Source organism: Calliphora vicina, chromosome 2 (genome assembly GCF_958450345.1).
Source record: "Calliphora vicina chromosome 2, idCalVici1.1, whole genome shotgun sequence".
Taxonomy (NCBI): domain Eukaryota; kingdom Metazoa; phylum Arthropoda; class Insecta; order Diptera; family Calliphoridae; genus Calliphora; species Calliphora vicina.
Genome location: NC_088781.1, coordinates 140,152,680 through 140,172,501, shown reverse-complemented (window position 1 = coordinate 140,172,501; position 19,822 = coordinate 140,152,680). Strand labels below are relative to the sequence as shown.

Sequence of the window (19,822 nt, the reverse complement as noted above, 5' to 3'; positions counted from 1 at the left end):
AATTCAATTGTTTAAAACAATAATTTATTGTTTTGTTGTTGTTAATAACTAATAATTATGTATAATAGTTTAATAGTTAGGGAGGGGGTCACTTTGTTGGTGCGTGTCTGAGAGTTAGGAAAAGTAGCACAAAGTATTTTATTTAACAATTATAATGACAAGTATTTTTAGACAAAATATTCAGTTCTAAATTATTGATTAATACAAATTTTATGTACTTATGTTTGTATGTATTTACTATGTACATAAATTACACAGTTCTAGAAATATTGAACTTGGATTATTGCAACACTAGGGCGAAAACAATAAAAAATCATCAAACAATTTTCCAAAAAAAAAATAAAATTTGTTAAGAGTGAAAATAACGAAAATTCGTTTGTTTTCGACTTAAAAGAATTCAAAATAAATGAGAAATTCAAAAAAAAAAAAAAAAGATTCCTATCTGTGATTATCAAAAAGAGTTTTAAGTGAAAATATTCAAAAACTCTATGATCATTGATATTTTTCCCAAAAGCCGACTTTTGCATAAATTGCTTATAATTCAAAAACTAAGTGAAAATATTCACTAAAATTCATCTTTTTATACCATGAGTGGCAAGGGTATTTTATCCGTCATTCCGTTTGTAATTTCTATATTTTTCATTTGCGACCCCACTAAGTATATACATATATTCTGTATCGTATAGATAACGGAGTCGATATAGTCATGTCCGCCTGTATGGTGAAATCAACTTTCCGTAGCTCACAAATAACTTATATACATGATTCATAGATCAATATATACGCTATAGACCCGGTACGGCTTGTATTTAAAACAGAGTTCGAAAATAACTCGTCCATATACCAAAAAACCCATATTGTGATTTATATTTTTGTGATAAAAATAAATCACTGAAAATACCAGTTATAAAATGATTTTTATTTGAATGGTTTGGTATGACCTTTATTCGTTTTTGTTGTTTTTTAATGGTTTGGTGTGAGATAAACAATTCATTGTTCTTGTTCTTAATAACTGTTACTTTCTCTTTTATTTACATACAATAACATATTATTAGTAATTTTTAACAAATTATGGAAATAATATGATAAGTATGAAGTAATGAAGTCTGAGTAACAGAAATAAGATTATTTTTTTTAATTTGTTATAAATCTTTTGATAAATTTTATATATTTAAGCGTTGATTTGCATCAAATAATTTTTTGCGATATATTTTTCATATTCACAAAAAAAAATAAATTATAAATCACTCATCTTGATTAGTTGTGTTTGTTTCTGTTTCTCTCAACCCGTAACCTAAAATGTTCTCTAATAAATCACTCTCTCAGTGATATATCAGAAAAAATTATTTTTAAATGGCTGGGAATGAGAATTTACTATTGAAATGAAAGTGAACCCGTTATTTTCGGTCTCTGATTTAAAATCGAGAAGATCGACCCACAAATGGCTGAGATATAAGAAAAAAAAACACTACAACCTATATTTTTTTAACATATTTTTGATCTACATATATCTGGATTACTAAGTTATTAATATAGACAATATGGATATCTACTGGTAGATATTTCAAACACCTTTTTTTAGCCCGAATTTTTTTTCACCAAAAAAAAAAAATGTTTATCATACAATTTTTTCACTAATAAATTCAAAATTAAAATATAAATTTTGAAAACTTTAATTTTGGCAAACATTTTTTTTCTAAAAAATTAAATTTTGAAAAAAATTTTGTTTACCTAAAAATATTTAAAAATTTTATTTTAAAGTATAATTTAGTGAAGGGTATATAATTTTCGGTACAGCCGGCAATATATGAAAAAACGTACACATTTTTCAAAATGGACAAGGCTTGTGGAGCTTCTGAAGAGTAAATATAGGCTTTTTATATAAGTATTTGATATTGGTGAAAACCTTTGGATTTCAAGATTGATGTTTTCGTAAAATTAAATAATTTTATAAAATTTTCGGATGTAATTTATCTTAAAAACTAAAAAAAAAATTATAATATAGTGATTTTCCATGAAGACTAATATAAAATTTGAATTAGCGATTAAAGATATCATAATAAAATATGGAACTAATGTAGATTCAAATGTCCTTAAATCAATGAAATTATAATTTTTGAAATTTTTAATTTGCAAATACCGAAATTCTTAAAACGGGGAAAATGTGTTCCAAAAAACGGAGTTTTTTTTTAGAAATATGAGACCTGTGACGTTATTTACATATTGATAGAAAACAATTTTGTATGTACATATTTAAATAATATATAGGGTTATACAAATATGGAGATTTTTTGGAGATCAGTACTTTGCGTTTTTAGAATTTTTTATTAAACGTAAATTTTTTTTCAAAATTGGCCAAGTTTGGATAGGTCTGGGGTTACTATGTTCACTTAAGTGGGCCAGATTTTACTTTACACGCTTCTGCATTAAGTTCTCTTTCTGAATAATATACAAATTTTTTATAGTACCGAAGAAAATTTTTTTCTACAAAAGAAAAAATATAGGCACTTTTTTGGAAAAAAAAAACGTAAAAAATACGGGCCTTTTTACATGTCCCAACTTTGGATGCGTGTAACATTTTATAGAGACTAGATAACTTTATTTTATTTAGATTTTATCGCCAATATATCTAATTTTTAAAAAAAATTTCGACCCTCCGTAGACCCGTCACATCTAAATAACAAAAAAAAATCGAGCAAAATTAAAAAAAAAAAAAAATAAACCTAAATATCTCTTCAGCTAAAATTTTAACTCTTCAAGGACTATTTATATTTAAAATTTCAGCTAAGAAATGAATTTTTGGCGTTTTTTTTTTAATTTTGAGACCCGAGGTGACCAACTTTGAGGGGCCACGCACTGGTCTCCATTACCCCTAGGAATATCAACAACTGTAAATCAAAAATCAAAAACACCTCTGTTCCAACAATGTGAAATTTTGTAACAATATATTCGATATTTCCCGAGATATCGAATTATTTCCAAAAAAACGTTTCTAAACCACTGTGCACTGTTTTCATTAAAATTGCCAAAAATTAAACATTTTCCATAATTCGTTTAAAACTGTTCCATAAAATTAAGAGCAGGTCTAATGTATTAATATTTATTTGTTGTAGATTATTTTGTGTTCTAAACATTTTAGGCCAATTGTTATTTTTTTCTATAAAATTAATTTAATTTTGACTAATAAAAAAGTATAGGTACGAAACTACAAATACTTTTTTTTTGTAAAATATAATATTTTCGATTTGAACTACATATTTTTTGTTTATTTTATTACCAAAAAATAATCATATTCAAATTTTAGAAAAAAATGTAATGATTGATAAATAAAGTTGACCAAAAATATTTATTTGGACAAAAAGTCCCAAAAATGTAGTAATTGGTAAATTTGAACTAAATTTTTTTTGATCAAATACTTAAAAATTTAAATGCTGACTTATTAATTTTGAGGGATGTATATAACGCATAGACATAATTTTAGCTCATAATAAGTGCAACTATTAGAAAGTTAAAATGAATATTACAGTGTTTATACAAATTGTTTGTTTTACGTTATTTTTTAAACTAATAAAACCTGAACATTTGTTATTACAAAATTCTATACAAAATCCCAGCTGCCTAGAAAATCATAGGATAACCCGTTTAGCAAAACCCACGGTTTATTACAATCTTCAAAATATTTATTTGGGAGGTAAACATCCATACAATCCCTATGTTATGAGAAAAAGACGATATCCTAGTTATGAATTTGCCAGCCCGGGATGTAATCAAAATTCCGATATTCAACTGGAAACGTTAAGAAGTTCGAATAAATGTTTTCTGGCCGATTGCAAAATAAGATTACAAATAAATCCATGTTATCGATGTCATGAATAAATGAATGTGAAAGCAATGAGGATCTTATTGTTAATTTAAGTTTGTAATTTAATGTTGTATTAATCTAGAAAATATCCATAAATTTGAAAAATGTATAAAATTTTTTTTAATAATAAGAACATGTATTAAATACTGTGATTAAAAGATAAAACAATTTGCATTTTATTTTATTTCTTCTTTATTAAAAATAATGACTAAAATGCCAGTTCAAAATATCACTTGGTTGTGAATGTTATTTTGTGTCCATCATAGGAATAAATTATGGAATCCAAACAGCCACCTTAAATATTACAAAAACAAAAACACTAGGTTGCCAAATATTTTTTAGTTGCTCTCAAACTGTTATTTTATTAATTCAATTTAAATTTCCTATGGTTCTCAAACATCAAACAACTTTATTTGAAATTTGTAAGAGTGAGCTGAAAAAAATGTATACTTGTATTAAGTTAAATAAAACTTAAAACCGTTCAATATAAAAATTCATAAAAATACTTAAATTTATTCAAATATTGTACAAGTTCATTAAACATTAAAATATTGGCATATTACTTGGTATTTATAAAAATCCTCCCATTAAAGATTTAAGTTTTAAGATTAAAGTTCTGGGATACATTTCCTGTTTTCTTTAATTCTCTTTTTACAAAAGCCCAATACTTATCCACTGGCTAAAGTTCTGGACAGTTGGTTGAATTTGCCTCCCGTGGTACAAAATTGCCATTATTCTTTGAATACCACTCAAAGGCTTTTTTTCATAGTGGCATGTTGCCAAATTGGGCCAGAAATAGGAAGGTTTTAAGAAAGGTAAAAGCCGTTTTTGTAGACACTCCGTAATATATATTTCTGTGTTGTTGTTGTTGTTGTTGTAGCAGCAGTGTTTGCTGAGTTGACAGCCCTTGGCCGAGTGAACTCGGGTCATTCCGTTGCGTAGAACCGGCTGTCGTGGGAATGATATTTCTGTGTTTATCGGGCCTGATGTCGCAAATGATTGGCTTCTTTTGCCATAACTGCAAATGGCTTGCCACACAAGAAACCTCTTGGGGATTTGTATACCCTTCGCCATAAGTGGCAAGGGTATATATAAGTTTGTCATTCCGTTTGTAATAACTACATTTTTCATTTGCGACCCCACAAAGTATATATATTCTGGATAGTTATAGATAGCGAAGTTGCCATGTTGAAATCAACTTTCCGTAGCCCCCAAATAACTTACACACATGAGTTATTCCGGCTCGGTTGCTATTTAAAATGACAAAATCGGCCGATAAATGGCTGAGATATAAGGAAAAAACCGGGACAACATCGATTTTTGCCCTATTTTTGATCTATATCTGGATTACTAAGTCATTAATATAGACAATATGGATATCTAATGATAGATATTACGATATACATATGTATATCAGGCTATAGTAAGTTGGACCTACAATGGGTCAAAATCGGGAAAAATATTTTTTAACCCCAATTTTTATTCATAAAAAAATTTTCTTTTTCATAAATTCGTTTTCCAAAAAAAAAAAAAAAATTTAAAAATTTAAAAAAAAATTTTAAAAAACTTTTTTAAAATAAATTAAAAAACAATTTGGAAAAAAAATAAATTTTGTTTAAATGATAATATTTAAAAAAATATAAAATATATATATATGTATATTTTAAGTATAATTTGATGTAGGGTATATAAGATTCGGCACTGCCGAATATAGCTCTCTTATTTGTTTTTTGTTTTTTTGTCCGGTATTATTCTTGAACATTACCACGTTCATGAGCCACATAAAAATCTTGACCCGAAAGATTTTAAAAGTCTGCCAGTACATACGATTCATCATCCTTCATATTTTTTTTCAAAAATTTGTTTAATTCTTTTTAAATTTATTAGTGAAAAAAATTTTATGGATAACATTTTTTTAACTTTGTTAGTGAAAAAATACTACGACAAAAACATTTTTTTTTGTGAAAAATAAAATCGAATATTTTTCCCGATTTTTACTTATTGTAGGTTCGATTTACCTTATATACGCCTGTCTCTTTGAAATATTTATTATTATATGTCCGTATTGTCTATATTAATGACTTATTAATCCAGATATAGATAAAAAATTTATGTTGTCCTAGTTTTTTCCTTATATCTCAGCCATTTGTAGGTCGATTTTCTCGATTTTAAATAGTAACCGAACCGGGTCACTGTAAAAATGCAGCCTTAAGGGCCATCACAGGCTGCCTCCAAATTACCTCCGAACGCCACATTCACGAGGAAACTAAGGTTCTACCGGTCAGGGAACATAACGTCATCCTGACGCAACAGTTCCTTCTGGGATGTCACCGGAGGAGTCATCCAAACTTCGACATCACACAGTTCGAGTCTCCCCCGAGGCATGTCAGACAGGACTTTAGAAAATACGAGGAGAGCATACAGGATCCATTTGATCGCAGCTCGTATTTGACAGCTTTGAACGACATTCATAGAGACGCCATCAATTCCGCGGTAGCAGGGTACCTTATGAATGTCGTACTTGGAGGTCGCCCACCACCGATAGCAGAGCCGAAAAATTTCCACCGCCTAAAACAAGAGTCGTTCTGGCACAACTAAGTTCAGGATGGAGCAACATGTCTTCTGGTCCCGCATAGACCGTGCCGTCCTAAACTTATGCCCAGCATGTGGTCACGGTCCCCATGATACCCTCCACATTTTAACTGTTCAGCCAGCCCTACTTCACTACGTCCAGTAGATTTATGGACCCACCCAGCAGAAGTAGCACAATTCCTTGGACTTGATCTTGCAGAACCCCCAGATTAAATATTGTAAAATTGTTGAAGCTGCTACAACAACAACAGGTCACGGATACATTCTCACCACTTAGATTTTTCACAACTGAATTAGGTCTTTGGCAGGAAAGTTTCCGATCTACGTGTCTATCAATGCTTTTTATAACGAATTTTAAACAGAATTTTCCGTCCGTGTTTCTTAATTGTTAAAAATGCTATAACTTAAAACTATTTTTCGTAGTGCTAAGTAATTAAGTTTTATTCAAGCAAACTATTGAGTATCCGTTATTTTAAAAATACCAACCAATGATTCTAAAACTGTAACGCATGACAATTTTAAACAGCCAGTGGTTTTCAAACTATAAATTCCTGTTGATTAAACAGGCAGTGATTCTAAAACTATAAAAAACTACATACATATTTTCATTTATTTAAAGATTTTTGTTCCACTGGCAAAAGAAAAAAACATTTACTTTGTAATTATATAAAATGCTGCAATTATGTTGATACAGTCAAATTTCAAATTTCTTAAAGAACATACATACATATAAAATTACAAAACTAACCTAACTAATATTTGTTAAAGTGATGAAATCTCTCCCAGTAATCAAAAATAATGAATTGCAATTATCCCATTTTGAATGCAAAAGACTGCTTATAAATGTTTTCAGAAAATATTTTTATTTTAAAGTTTTTTTTTTCTGTTTATATATTTTCTTAATTTGTTTAAATTAAATTATGTTTACTAAACTTTTATTATTTAGTTAATATTTTTATTATTTAGCTTCTTTTTTTATATTTAATTAATCTTTATTTCAAAGATTATTTTCAAATTTCCAATTTAGTTTTTTTTTCTTTTATTTGGAGATTTTATATTGTAGTTAAAGTAAGCATTTATTTTATTTTGGTCTGCTGAAAAATATCTTGTATTTCTAGGTGTATTTATGTTATATGAATAATTAATTTATGAAATTTTTATTCCTTTTCTTAGATCTTGAATCATGAATAGGAGTAATTTGTAAAAAACTTTAATTTGCTTTTTTCTTTAATAATTGATACGTATAAAAAATTTGATTTGATTTTTATCCAATTTCTATTTTCGAACCCCATTCTTAAGCATAATTGCACTTGTTGTGTAGAGGTTTCAAAAACCCCCCAATAAACATTTTCAATTTAATATAAAAGTTGCAGACAAATTGGGCAAATATTTAAGGAAATTATCAAATGTCAATTGTGTTGTCAGATTGTCAGAGAAATGCTCAGAAAATGGTTAACACAACCATGAGAACGTATGTTGAAACATATGGGTGTTAACCATTTATTGAACATTTTCTGATAATATTAAAGGAAGAAAAAAAAATATAAATAAAATTTGTTACTCTTACAAAATCTTGTTACATCAACTAAATATTTTCCCTAAATATTAGCCCAAACATGCCACAACTTTAGAAAGTCTGCTTTTACACTCAGCAATTTTTCTTGAAGCAAGTCTATGTTTATAAGAATGAGGGGAAAGTAGGAAGTACTTGCTTTTACCCAAAAAATACTTCAATTCCCTTTTGTTATTTTCATTCTCATATTAGGTTTTGACATAAAAACCAGCCATTTAAAAAAAAAGAAAAGACTTGCTTCAAGAAAAATTGCTGTGTGTCAAAAAAGAAAAAAATATAAGAATTTTAAAAAACCCTTTACTTTTTCATATGAGAGAGTTTTGGTAGTTTATTAAGTTTCTAATTTATTTATATTTAGTTATTATAATAATAAAAATAAAGAACAAAACAATAAACAATAAAACACATACATATTATTTGGTTATTTTTTTTGTTTAAATAAAAAAATAAATATAAACTTAGAAAACCTGCAGGATATACATAAATAAATATGAGTATAAATATGATTTTTGTTTTGGCTTTAAATGAAATTTTTAATAAAACCATAATTCAAAAAAAAAAGAATTAAACAAAAATTAACTAAATATAATAATTATTAAATAATTTTTTGTATTAAATATATAGTATAGTGGAAGAAATGCCTGAGACAGATGGGGGTTTAAATCTCAGCACAAGTTTAATTTAAAATTTCATACTAATGGTTTTGGTTTTTGAATTCATTCCTTTGAGAATTATTGAATTAATCCTTATTGAAACATTCAAATCTTTTACAAAATGCCTTAATAAAATATATTGGATCCTTAAATTATTGTTCAATATAGATCTATTACAAACTAGACCCGGCTTCGCCCGGTAGCTATTATTAATGAAGTTCTTCAAGTTTCTCCAAAATAATTCTCTTATTAAGAAAAGTGAGAAGTAAAAAGAAGGCAATGTATTAAAAATTTAAATTTCCGATTGTTTTAATTTTTTTCTTTACAAAGCATCTCAAATCTAATATAAAAAAATCAGCCAAATCGCTATAGCCGTTCTCACGTGATGCCATTACATACATGGACCATTTCATATTTATATATGTATATAGATTAACTTTAGAAAATGTTTAAATATTTAATTATAAATTTAAACTATGAAAAATATCCCATTTCAATTTATATTTATTTGAATGAATAAACAATTAAATCATTAAATTCCTTTAAGAATTAGTTCAATAAACAATGAATTCTATATTCAAATAAAAAACTTTAAATGAAACCAATGAATCAGATCCTTGGGAGTACATTTATAGAATGTGTGATTAAAGCTCAAATTTTAATTAATAAATTCGATATGCAAAGTGTTATGAGAGAATCCACATCTAACTCGATTTATTTTCAAAATTATCTCAATAAAATGGTTAGTGAAGTAGAGTTTTAAATTTAAAGACATTTTTGTGTGTTTGAATAAACTATTATCTTAGTTACATTTAACGAATTGTTTTGAATTTATAGTGTAATAAAAAAATTAAGAAATAAATAAATCATCAGTTCTATTTCTTAAATACTTTTAATTTGAAAGTTTAATTCTGTAAAATAAACCTAATGTAGAATCATAACATGACCTAATTCCAATGCATTTCCCGCATTCAAAGAAATGATAAATTAAACAAAAACGACTACGGAAAAAATTTACAGCCAAGAGTGGATATATAAATTTGTCATTCCGTTTGTAATTTCTATATTTTTCATTTACGACCCCATAAATTATATATATTCTGTACCGTCTGTATGCTGAAATCAACTTTCCGTAGCCCCCAAAAAACTTACATTCATGATTCATACCCGGTTCGGTTGCATCTAAAATCGAGTGGCTGAGATATAAGCAAAAAACTACGACTACTTAGATTTTGTACCTAGTTTCTCTTATCTGTATCGGGATTACTAAGTCATTAATATATACAATATGGATATATAATGATAGATATTTAAATCAAACATCAAAACAATCAAATTTTTCTTTCTAATTTAAAATTGTCTACAGCTATGATTCTCAAATTTGATGTCCAATTTTTATTTATTACACAATAAACGCCACTTAGGTTTTTGACAACTGAGTTAGGTCTTTGACAGCAGAGTTTCAGATCTATGATCTTAATTTCAATTTGTTTTCAATATTAATTTGATTTTTAAAATTCAATTTGTTTCTTTTTTTCAAAATTTTTTTAAATATTTGTTTCAATTTGTATTTTTATCAATGTCAACTTGAAACCTTTAATCACAAATTATACAGATATGAATCAGCTGGTTTCAGTAGAAAAATAACAAAAGAAAATGTCAAAATGGTTGTGGTTTGAAAAGAGGGACAAATATATTTCACACTAGTTTCCTATTGAAATTATATTTTTTCTCTCGCTCTGCAAATCACAACCATTGAAAACTTTTTTGACAACTGTCATTTGTTTCATATCTGTAATAATCTGTGCCTTTAATATAGAATAAATATACATATAGAAAGAAAGGAGAGAGAAATGTCAATGGAAAAAATCTAACAAAACCAGCAGTTAAGCCAGTGGGCAATGTATCCCTTATAGACAGTAATTGTCACGAATATCTGACCACTTGGCTAACTCCAATTGATATATTTTGGGTCATTTGACAGGTATGTGCTCTTGAAGAGAGAAGTAAATTGGTATCTTTATACATCCCAGGTAATCTAGCGTGTAGTGTATCTAAGTAATCTAGAGTGTAGTCACTTTAAACGTTTTGTGAGTAATTCGTACAAACTGGTTTTAAATAAATTGTGTGGATATAAGTCTTATACAGTTTATTTTGTTTTTGTAACCAGCGTGAAGTCAATTGTCGCTTTAGTGTCTCTAAGTAACCTATAGTGTAGTCATTTTAAACGTTTATTTTGTAATGCTCTTTAGAAAGTGGTTATTTTACCTACCAGAAGTAATCTAGAGTTGTCTAAAAGCAATCGGTTATTAGACTGTCTATAAGATGTGATTTTAACTGACTTAACTGAATATTTGAGGTCATTAGCACCCGTACATGTTACTATTAACTAGTTACGTAGCTGATCTAGTAACCAGTTAGGTAGCTAGTAAGGTAACTGAATCTATGTAACCGGTATGTGAATCTATTGTAATCCAAAAATGTCTATTGACCGCCTGCTTAGGACATGCACGTGTTAAAATAACTAGTCACGTAGCTAGTTATGTAACTAGATGTCACCCAAAATGATAGGTAAAATCACCAGTCTCCTAGAACTGCCAGAAATGCTCACCTTTTATATCTAAATGTGAAACAATAACAAAATACATTGTCATTAGAGTTTTTCTTTTCCCGCACCTTTTCATTTCCCCGGAAATCGGGCTTAATTTTGAAATTTCCCGGTATCCCGGGAATTCACGCATAGAACAAATTATTCAATTTTAAGGTTTTAAAATGTAATTGGATACAAATAAAAAAATCCAATAAAAATTTAATATAAAGAAATAAACTGACTCGATTTCTAGTTTTGGTTATATTCAAACCTGTCACCATTTAGATTTTGTTCTACCTTCGTTAGACTCCAATTAATTCACAATAAATAAATATTTTATTTTTTATACATAATTTTGAATTGGCAATATTTTGCTTATTAAACTGAAAATTTAGTAATGATGTTAATTAAAACTTGAAGAAAACCCAATAATATCAGGCCTGTCACAGAATTCCATTCCGATCGATAGTGGAATTAATTAAGTATTATGCTTCTTTAGAAAAAGTAAAACGAAAATTTATTTCGGAATGAAACTACTTTCAGTTTTCAAAGTGGAATTGATATTACTTTGTAATTATTTGTTTTTCTAAAATTTGTAATCAATGTCTGTACCAAAAGCTTCCCTTTTGTTTTAATATAAAAAACCCTTTATTAAATATTTTTGGATTTAATAAATTCCACGGAATCTGAAGAACCTAAAACGAAATCGATCGGAATAAAAACTACGGAATTGAAACTATTCCGAACAAAATGTGTGACAGGCCTGTATAAACAAAATTCAATTTTATTCCAAAAATGTTCGTTCCACTCTTTGTGAAAAAGCTAAATACTAAAATAATTCCACTTTCGATCGGAATATAATTCTGTGACAGCCCTGAACATTCATAAGTTTTTTGGAATAATTTGAATGATGAACATGTTTTATTGGTATATTTGGATAAAATCTTTTTTGTTGTATGAATCTTCTGCATTTGTTTTGGAGTTTTAAGCTTCTTTTTGGGAAATTCAAGTTCAAAAAACATCAAATAAAACTAAGAAAATAATTCCCGGGAATTCTCGCACAATTTTCCGGGATTGAAAATATTGCGGAATTGCCGTGAAAAACTCTAATTGTCATGCATAAAGTTTGGCTATCTAGTTAACATCTATGCTCCTTCACGCAATTCACACGATGATTTTTTTTCATGTTTGCCCAGACGTCTGTTTTCATGTTTGTCGATGATTGGGGGTGCGCGGGGTAAGAAAATAAACATGATTTCGGTTTTTTATGTTTCTTTTTGACATTCCTCTTTACACTCATTCGTATTCTTCTTATTATGTTTTATAATTTTTCGTTTATTGAAGTGAAAATATCATTTATATTTTTTTTAAAGTTAAATCAAACATTTCTTCAATTATTTCATCACACATTTTGAATTTACTTTTAAAAAACAGTTTAAAAAATTGTCAAATAAGATGTTTTCGTTTAAAAAAAATATTACGAATAAACAACTAAAGAGAATCAACAATTAAATATCAAAAACAAGACAAACATAATTTCATTTCATAAAATCCCGTGTAAATGTTCATGATTTTTTGGAAGATTCTCAAAAGGGAATTCGAAAAAAACAGACGTCTGAAAAGTCTTAATGTAAATTGCGCCTTTGACTTTTGAATAATCCAAAAAGTGGACACTTCAAAGCATTCCAATTAGTTTAGATCAATAAGCGTAATGACTATTTCTCTTTACAGTTTAAAAAGATTTTGAAATTTTATTTAATTTATTTCAAATTTAAAACAAAAAAAATTCAAAGAGATTTTTGTATAAAAGATAAATAATCTAGAATTTATTTCCAAAAAAAATCAAGTTTAACATTTCAAATACGAATAATAAGAATCAGTCGTATAAGGGATTGGCCAGCAGAAGCGGATCCAGTACGAAAAAGATATAGACCCTTATAAAAAAAAAATACAAACATAATATATGAAATTTAAAAAACATTTTTCCTTTTTAAACGAATTTTTAAGCTGGATCCGTTACTGGAAAGGGAGCTATTTTGTTCAGTATACTATATACTTTTGTTATATCTAAAGAATAGTGTAAAATTTATTTGTTTTTGTTTTGTTTTCTTTTCATTTTATATAATTATATTATAATTTAATTAAATTTTGATCTAATTATATATAGTTGATTGAGAGCTTTTAAAAAGTGTATAAAATTCGTTTAGTTTGTTTTTCTTTTCATTAATTTTCTTTTATAATTGTTTTAAGTATTATTTTCTTCTTTTTTTTTTAGGTTGTCTAGTAATTATGTACTATTATTAAATATGTATTATTAAATATATATTTTTTATTTGTTTTTGTTTTTAAAGCATTTCCAAATTGAAATGCTATTGACATTATAACTATTAAGACTGTTCGTTTGTTTGCTATTTTGTAAGAATTTTTACTACTAATATGTAGTAAAAATAGTAAAAAATAGCAAGTAAACGAATCATCTTCTAAAAATTTGTCAATTTTAAAAAAATTCCTTTAAAAATATAAAATAGAAATCAAGAAAATAAAATTCTAAATGTGTTTTTTTGGTTTATAGGAGATTTTGTTTTGGGTTTCCTCTTCTTCAAATTAAAAATTAAAAATAATAAATTAAATAAATAAATATGTAGTTATATATACAATATACATAGAGTACATATTATTATTATATAAGATATATATTTGTTCTAATATATTGTAAAATTGTATTTTAGTTTTATTTATTTTTTTGCACAAATTTTTTTTTTTTTTATTTTTTTGCATTTTTTACAATTCTGCAGTAGAGTGAGTAAATTTTCCTTGAATTATAATAAAATATTTTATACAATTTCACTGCAAATGCTAAAAAGAATTAAAGATTTATTTATTATTATATGTAAATATGTGTGGTATTATGTAAAAAAGAAACACAATTGTTTTGCCTACAAATGGTTTCTTTTTGTAAAAATTTAAATTGTTTTTTTTTTGTTTTGTTTAAATTCGACACAAGTTCATTTAAAAATTAATTGTTAAATGTATGGTAGATATACAAATATTAAGTAATATCGACAATGGGATGTTAATGGACTCCTGATACCAAAATGTCTTCATGTTAACACACACACACGCCCACAAAAACACACGCCCACTTCCTGGCCAGAGTTGTATTGTATTGTATTGTATTGTAGTGTGTGTGCAACAACATGGAGTTTAATCTATTACAAATTATACATATTATGTAAGTATCTAAATTGAAAACAATGTAAAATGTAATTTATAGATAAAAATAAATAAAATATTTATATGTATGTATATGCGTCTGTCTCATGTAGTTGTGGGTGAAAAAATTTACGCTATGTCAGCATTTTGAAAAATAATATGGCCAATATAATGTTTACAAAAAGCACCAAGAGCACCAACTGTTGTCGTGAGAACCAATCCTGGAAAGAAAGTCATTCAATTAGAAATTCAATTCAAAAAAATAATTTAAAACACAATTTTTATAATAGAGGTATTCATAAATGCCAGCAAATTTTGAATATACATATGTCTAATATACTACACCATTTCAACATGAAATTGAGAAAATCCAAATTTATATTGAGGGTATTAATTTCAAAAAAATGGAAAATTACACTCTGATTTTTTTACACCTTTAAAAACCAAAAACAAGAAAAAAATCAAAAAAAAGTTGTATTTTTTTTGGAATTTTGTTCAAGTTTTTGTTGTGTAAAAGTGTAAAAAAATCAGAGTGTAACTTTCCATTTTTTTAAATGAATCTTATTGAGAAAAGAAATTTAAATTCAGAAATCCAAATTTATATTGATAAAATGCTTATTTTAAATTCGATTTTTTACTGAAAGGGCAATAGTGCTCCTGTCAACATGCATCTATCAGTTGACTCCTGTCAAAATTTGAACAAGCCGCTTCATATAGTTTGTGTTTGACAGCCATTGATAGCGAGGAGAAAATTGAAAAAAGTGAATATCAAAAAAAACTATCACAAACAAAAGATACGTTTGATAAATACTACGACAAATCTGAACCATCAATTTCAATGGTAAAAATGAGGTTTGCTGAATTTCGTTGTTGCCATACAAGCACGGAAGATGCCGAACGTTCTGGACGCCCAGTTGGGATCTCTATACCAGAAACAATTGAAAAATTCACGATATTATGGAAGCCATAGGCATCTCATATGGCTTAGTGGTTTAAATTTTGAATGATCACTTGGGTATTAGAAAGCTATCCGCAAACGCAATAGTGTGACAACTTCGCAGGAATGTTTGGCGTTTTTCAACCGCGATATGGACGAGTTTTTGCACCATATAGTAACCACGTATGAAACGTAGATCCACCGCAACACACAAGAGACCAAACAGAAGTCAAAACAGTGGGTTTCCTATGGTGAATCGGCGCCAAAGAAAGCCAAGGTGGTTTTGTTAGCAAATAAAGTCATGGTGACCTTTTGACTACTTTCAAAAAGGTAAACAAATCAATGGCCAACTTATTATTAATGATGATTTGAACAAAATTACCGCATTTGGCCAAGAAAAAGGTTATTTTTTCCACATTCCTTTGTAAGAAAATCTGATTCGAATAAGAGACCGGATGTTAACTTCTTGTGTATCACAATGGAAGCAGTTTTTGAATGGATCCAATGGAGCTGCTTGAAGAGTGGCTGATCTAACCTAATATTAATAGCGATTTCTCAATTTCAATTGGTTTTTTCTCAATATTAATTTGCTATTCTGAATTTCATCTATTTTCACAATATTAATTTGATTTTTTCAATGGTGTAAATTCAGATTTTTCACCTTCATCAATATTATTTCATTTCAGGAGTCGAAGCTGTCTATATAAAAAAAGTCACCAGAAACAGGTTTTTATAAAAATGTCATAAAATGTTTTGAAGATCGGTTCGAAAATCAATTGAACAAAAATGTTGGTATCGAACAGAAGAGAATCATGAACAAATACAGGAAAGTCGCGGACTGGCTGGTATACAATGGTATACAGTCCTAAAACTCTATTCTATTAGTCGAAGGCTTTTTGAGTCATTGGATTTTTTTGATCCTCTAGAATAAAAGCAGGGTACTGTCAAGGTGGACAATATCTTATGGGTTCTTTGGAATGCTACTGTCGTGTAAATTTAGAAATCATAACTGTGGAGGAAGAAATGATCTTCATGGCATCAACGATCAGTCTGACAGTCAAACCTGGCTATTCTACAACCATTCATTGGTAATCCATCTGACCTAAATGATGACATCCGAAAAGAAGAACATTGATTAATTCTTATGTCACTGTGTTGATGAAGAAAGGATTGATCTTCATGATCAGTATAGAAATCAGGCCTGGATATCCTACAATCATTCTTGGAAACCAATTATATCTCATCTTCAAGAAGAAGAGCTATAAACACCACTTATTCCTATGTTTCACATGGACGTGCAAGCGAATGATCTTCATGGGATCGTCAATCATCGATGATCAGTCTGACAGTCAGCAGTGGAGATCCAACAACAATTCTTGTTAACACATCTTATCTTATTTTCGAGAAGAAGAGCTTTGCTTATACGTCTGTATCGTAGTGTCCGATGATCAGTCTGACAGTCGGGCCTGGCTATCCTACAATCATTATTGGCAAGGAATCTTATCTGATCTCTGTATTGCGTTGGTATTCATGTGATATACAGTCTCTGATGATCGGTCTGACCTATCAATCATTGAAAATTATCATATTATGCGCTTACGGTAAAGACTCTGGTTTAATATTGTCCCGTGGTTATTTTAGATCTCAGGAACATATGGATAAATGGCCAACATTTATGAATACCCCTTAAGCTGACTTTATAATTTCTGAATTCTCAGCAGAGTTGAAGTATTGATATGCATTAAACCAGTGTTTATATTCATTAGCGGGCATGAGTAGGTTTCTACCTTACATAGAAGGCTTATCAGATAAATTATATGGTTTTTCGATCCTCAAACATTCAACTCAGCTGTTAATTTAGATTAATGTTAAGCAAGCTTCATTAATTTGAAAATAATACTTACTTTAACTTGTGGACTGACGAGATATAGCAATGGATTCGCTTTGAGCTTTTCATTCATTTCAATTTGTCGTCGTACCGCCTCACGTCTAGCTGAGCCCAAAGCAGATACCTCCTCGCGGCTCATAGCCTCTGTGGCACGTGGCAGTTCTTGGAAATCGGGCAAAGATTTCTTACGCTGTAGCGTAACATTAATAGGAACGCTCTGTAAAGAATACAAATAAATTAAATGATTAATTATGTTACAAAATATAGATTGTGAATCGTAATAAGAATTTAATTTACAAATGGACTTCCAATATTAAATATATGAGAAATATTTAAAAATATCATATAATATTAAGGACTTATTTTCAATAAAGTTTATTTAAAGTACAGATACCTCTACCTATAGAGCTTTTGGAATATACGCTCCCGATATATAGGAGACCTGGGATTTTTGCTTTAACGATTTCATTCTAAACTTTGCTTTTTGTTATTTTAAACTGTATTTTTCTGATATTCCTGAAAGTTTATGTAGAAATACGACGCTTGATTTTATATTTGTTTAATTCGATTTGTATGATCCACTTATCCCCATTATCCAAAGTTATAATGAGAGTTTCATACAAAATTTGAACAGATGGTATAACCATAAGTTAAGATACAACCAGATGTTAAGTTAATGGAGGTTATAATAATTTTATTGTTGGTGGTTATAAAGAAAATTTGAGAAAAATTAAGCGCCACCGTTATGAGCAGGAACTAATGTTGTACTGTGCTGGGTTTGACAGCTCTTGGCCGAGTAACTCGGTGTATTCCAGTCATACTTGGAGATCACCCACCGCATATAGCACACACGGAGAAGACCTGTCGCTGAAAACAATAGTATCAGGCTTAATACCTATTGGTCTTGCATATATTATGAGGTCCCAAATTTATGCCCAGGCAAGGCAAGGTCTAAAGCCAACTCTACTTGGATTTATTATAAGTAGCTTAATTTCTTGACCTGTATATAGATGTAGAACTCCCAGATTATAAAATTGTTTAGATTTAGCTGTTACAACAACTAATGTTTTCAAATTGTAGGCTACTCTGACAACGAGTACCCTATTTTGAGGATTTTGAAGAGTTCAATATAAAGAGTGATTTATATATCCCAATTAGATGATAAATGAAGAACATAATTATGGAAAATTATCAAATCAAAAGACTATTTGATAGTTTTCCATAATTATATTCTTTAGTTATCATCTAATTGTGATAAATAAATCACTCTTTATATTGAACTCTTCAGGTGAATCACTCAAAATATATTAAAGGTCAAAGATAACATTATGTATATAATTAATATTGATGACTAATACTTCTGAGAAATATGAAATTCTCAATACTTTTTGATTAAACCTAGAATATATACGTAAATATAATAATAAAAGAAAACAACCTCTGTTGGTGGCTCCACAATCCAACTTTCCGAAGCTCGTCGTGCCAACAGAGCTGGTGAAAACATCAAGTCTTCTTCATCTTCATCTGGATACCACTCCATTATTGTATATAGATGCTGCTTATTTCAACAAATTTCAAAGTGTGTCTAAAACTGTGCGTTTTTTTGTTGCAAATAATTATTATAATATTAACAAAAATTGCATAACTTTCACTCAAGGAACTTGTAGTTTTTTCTTTTTTTTTGATACAATTACAATGTTTTGCTTAAATTTTCCAATTCAGTCCATGAAATGTTTAATTTCTATCCGTCTTATTTAAATTTTATTTAAAATAAATTTAGTTTTTTGTTTTCTTTGTTTGATTTGAAAAAATAACCAATTATTTCCAAGTATTATTTATTTAAAAATGTATATGAATATGTAGCGACATACATATGTATATTTATTGGTCAAGTGTTTTGTTTTAAAAACAAATTATTTAAATTCTTGCCGTTGTCTATTCGCAAATGTAGTATGTATATGTAGGTATAAAAATATAAGAAATATCTTAAAAATAGGTTCCGAACAATGTTTTATCTTTTTTGTTCAGATTTGTTGTTATTTATTTAAGAAGCGCACAAAACACACAAAAATAAACAGCCCCACTCAACACATTGCTACGCTGATGACGATTATGACGACGAACAAACGAACGGACACGACGACGTGATAATGTTGATGATTTGAATATTTCTTTTTAGCCAAACTTAATAAAATGTTTAAAAAACGTTTATACACTTTCAAAATTTCCAAACACAAAGAAAGAAGCTAATTTCGTTATTGACTGCTGCGTGCGAAATGGGTGCAAAATTTTGAATTTGACCGGATCGGCTAGCGTTGTGCTTTATAAAGCGCGAGTGTTTACAAACTGAATATTTTTGTGGACACCGTCAGTGTCAGCCAGCGTTCTATGTGACAATTGCTAATGGTTTGGGGAAATCCTTAATTATAGAGAGTGGTCGTTGTCGTTGTTGTGACACTTAATTTCGAAAGAGTGTCTCTCTCTAGTATTTCGAATTGTAGCCATCATGCTCTC

The 19,822-nt window shown here is 28.4% G+C and overlaps 1 protein-coding gene across 2 annotated transcripts in view; it reads right to left on the bottom strand.

Annotated features, from left to right (window-relative positions):
- Positions 1-13,066: 13,066 nt before the first annotated feature.
- Positions 13,067-19,822, bottom strand: part of jp (junctophilin) — a 39,158-nt gene continuing 32,402 nt past the window's right edge. The window contains exons 1-3 of one of the 2 annotated variants that reach the window (XM_065502243.1): positions 18,747-19,661; positions 17,325-17,525; positions 13,067-14,704 (exon numbers count right to left, since the gene is read on the bottom strand). In XM_065502243.1, the coding sequence (XP_065358315.1) occupies positions 14,618-14,704; positions 17,325-17,525; positions 18,747-18,848 (390 nt within the window). In that variant the 5' untranslated portion in view covers positions 18,849-19,661 and the 3' untranslated portion in view covers positions 13,067-14,617. Of the gene's footprint in view, positions 14,705-17,324; positions 17,526-18,746; positions 19,662-19,822 lie in introns of those variants that run through there. The other variant, XM_065502242.1, reaches the window with a different exon arrangement.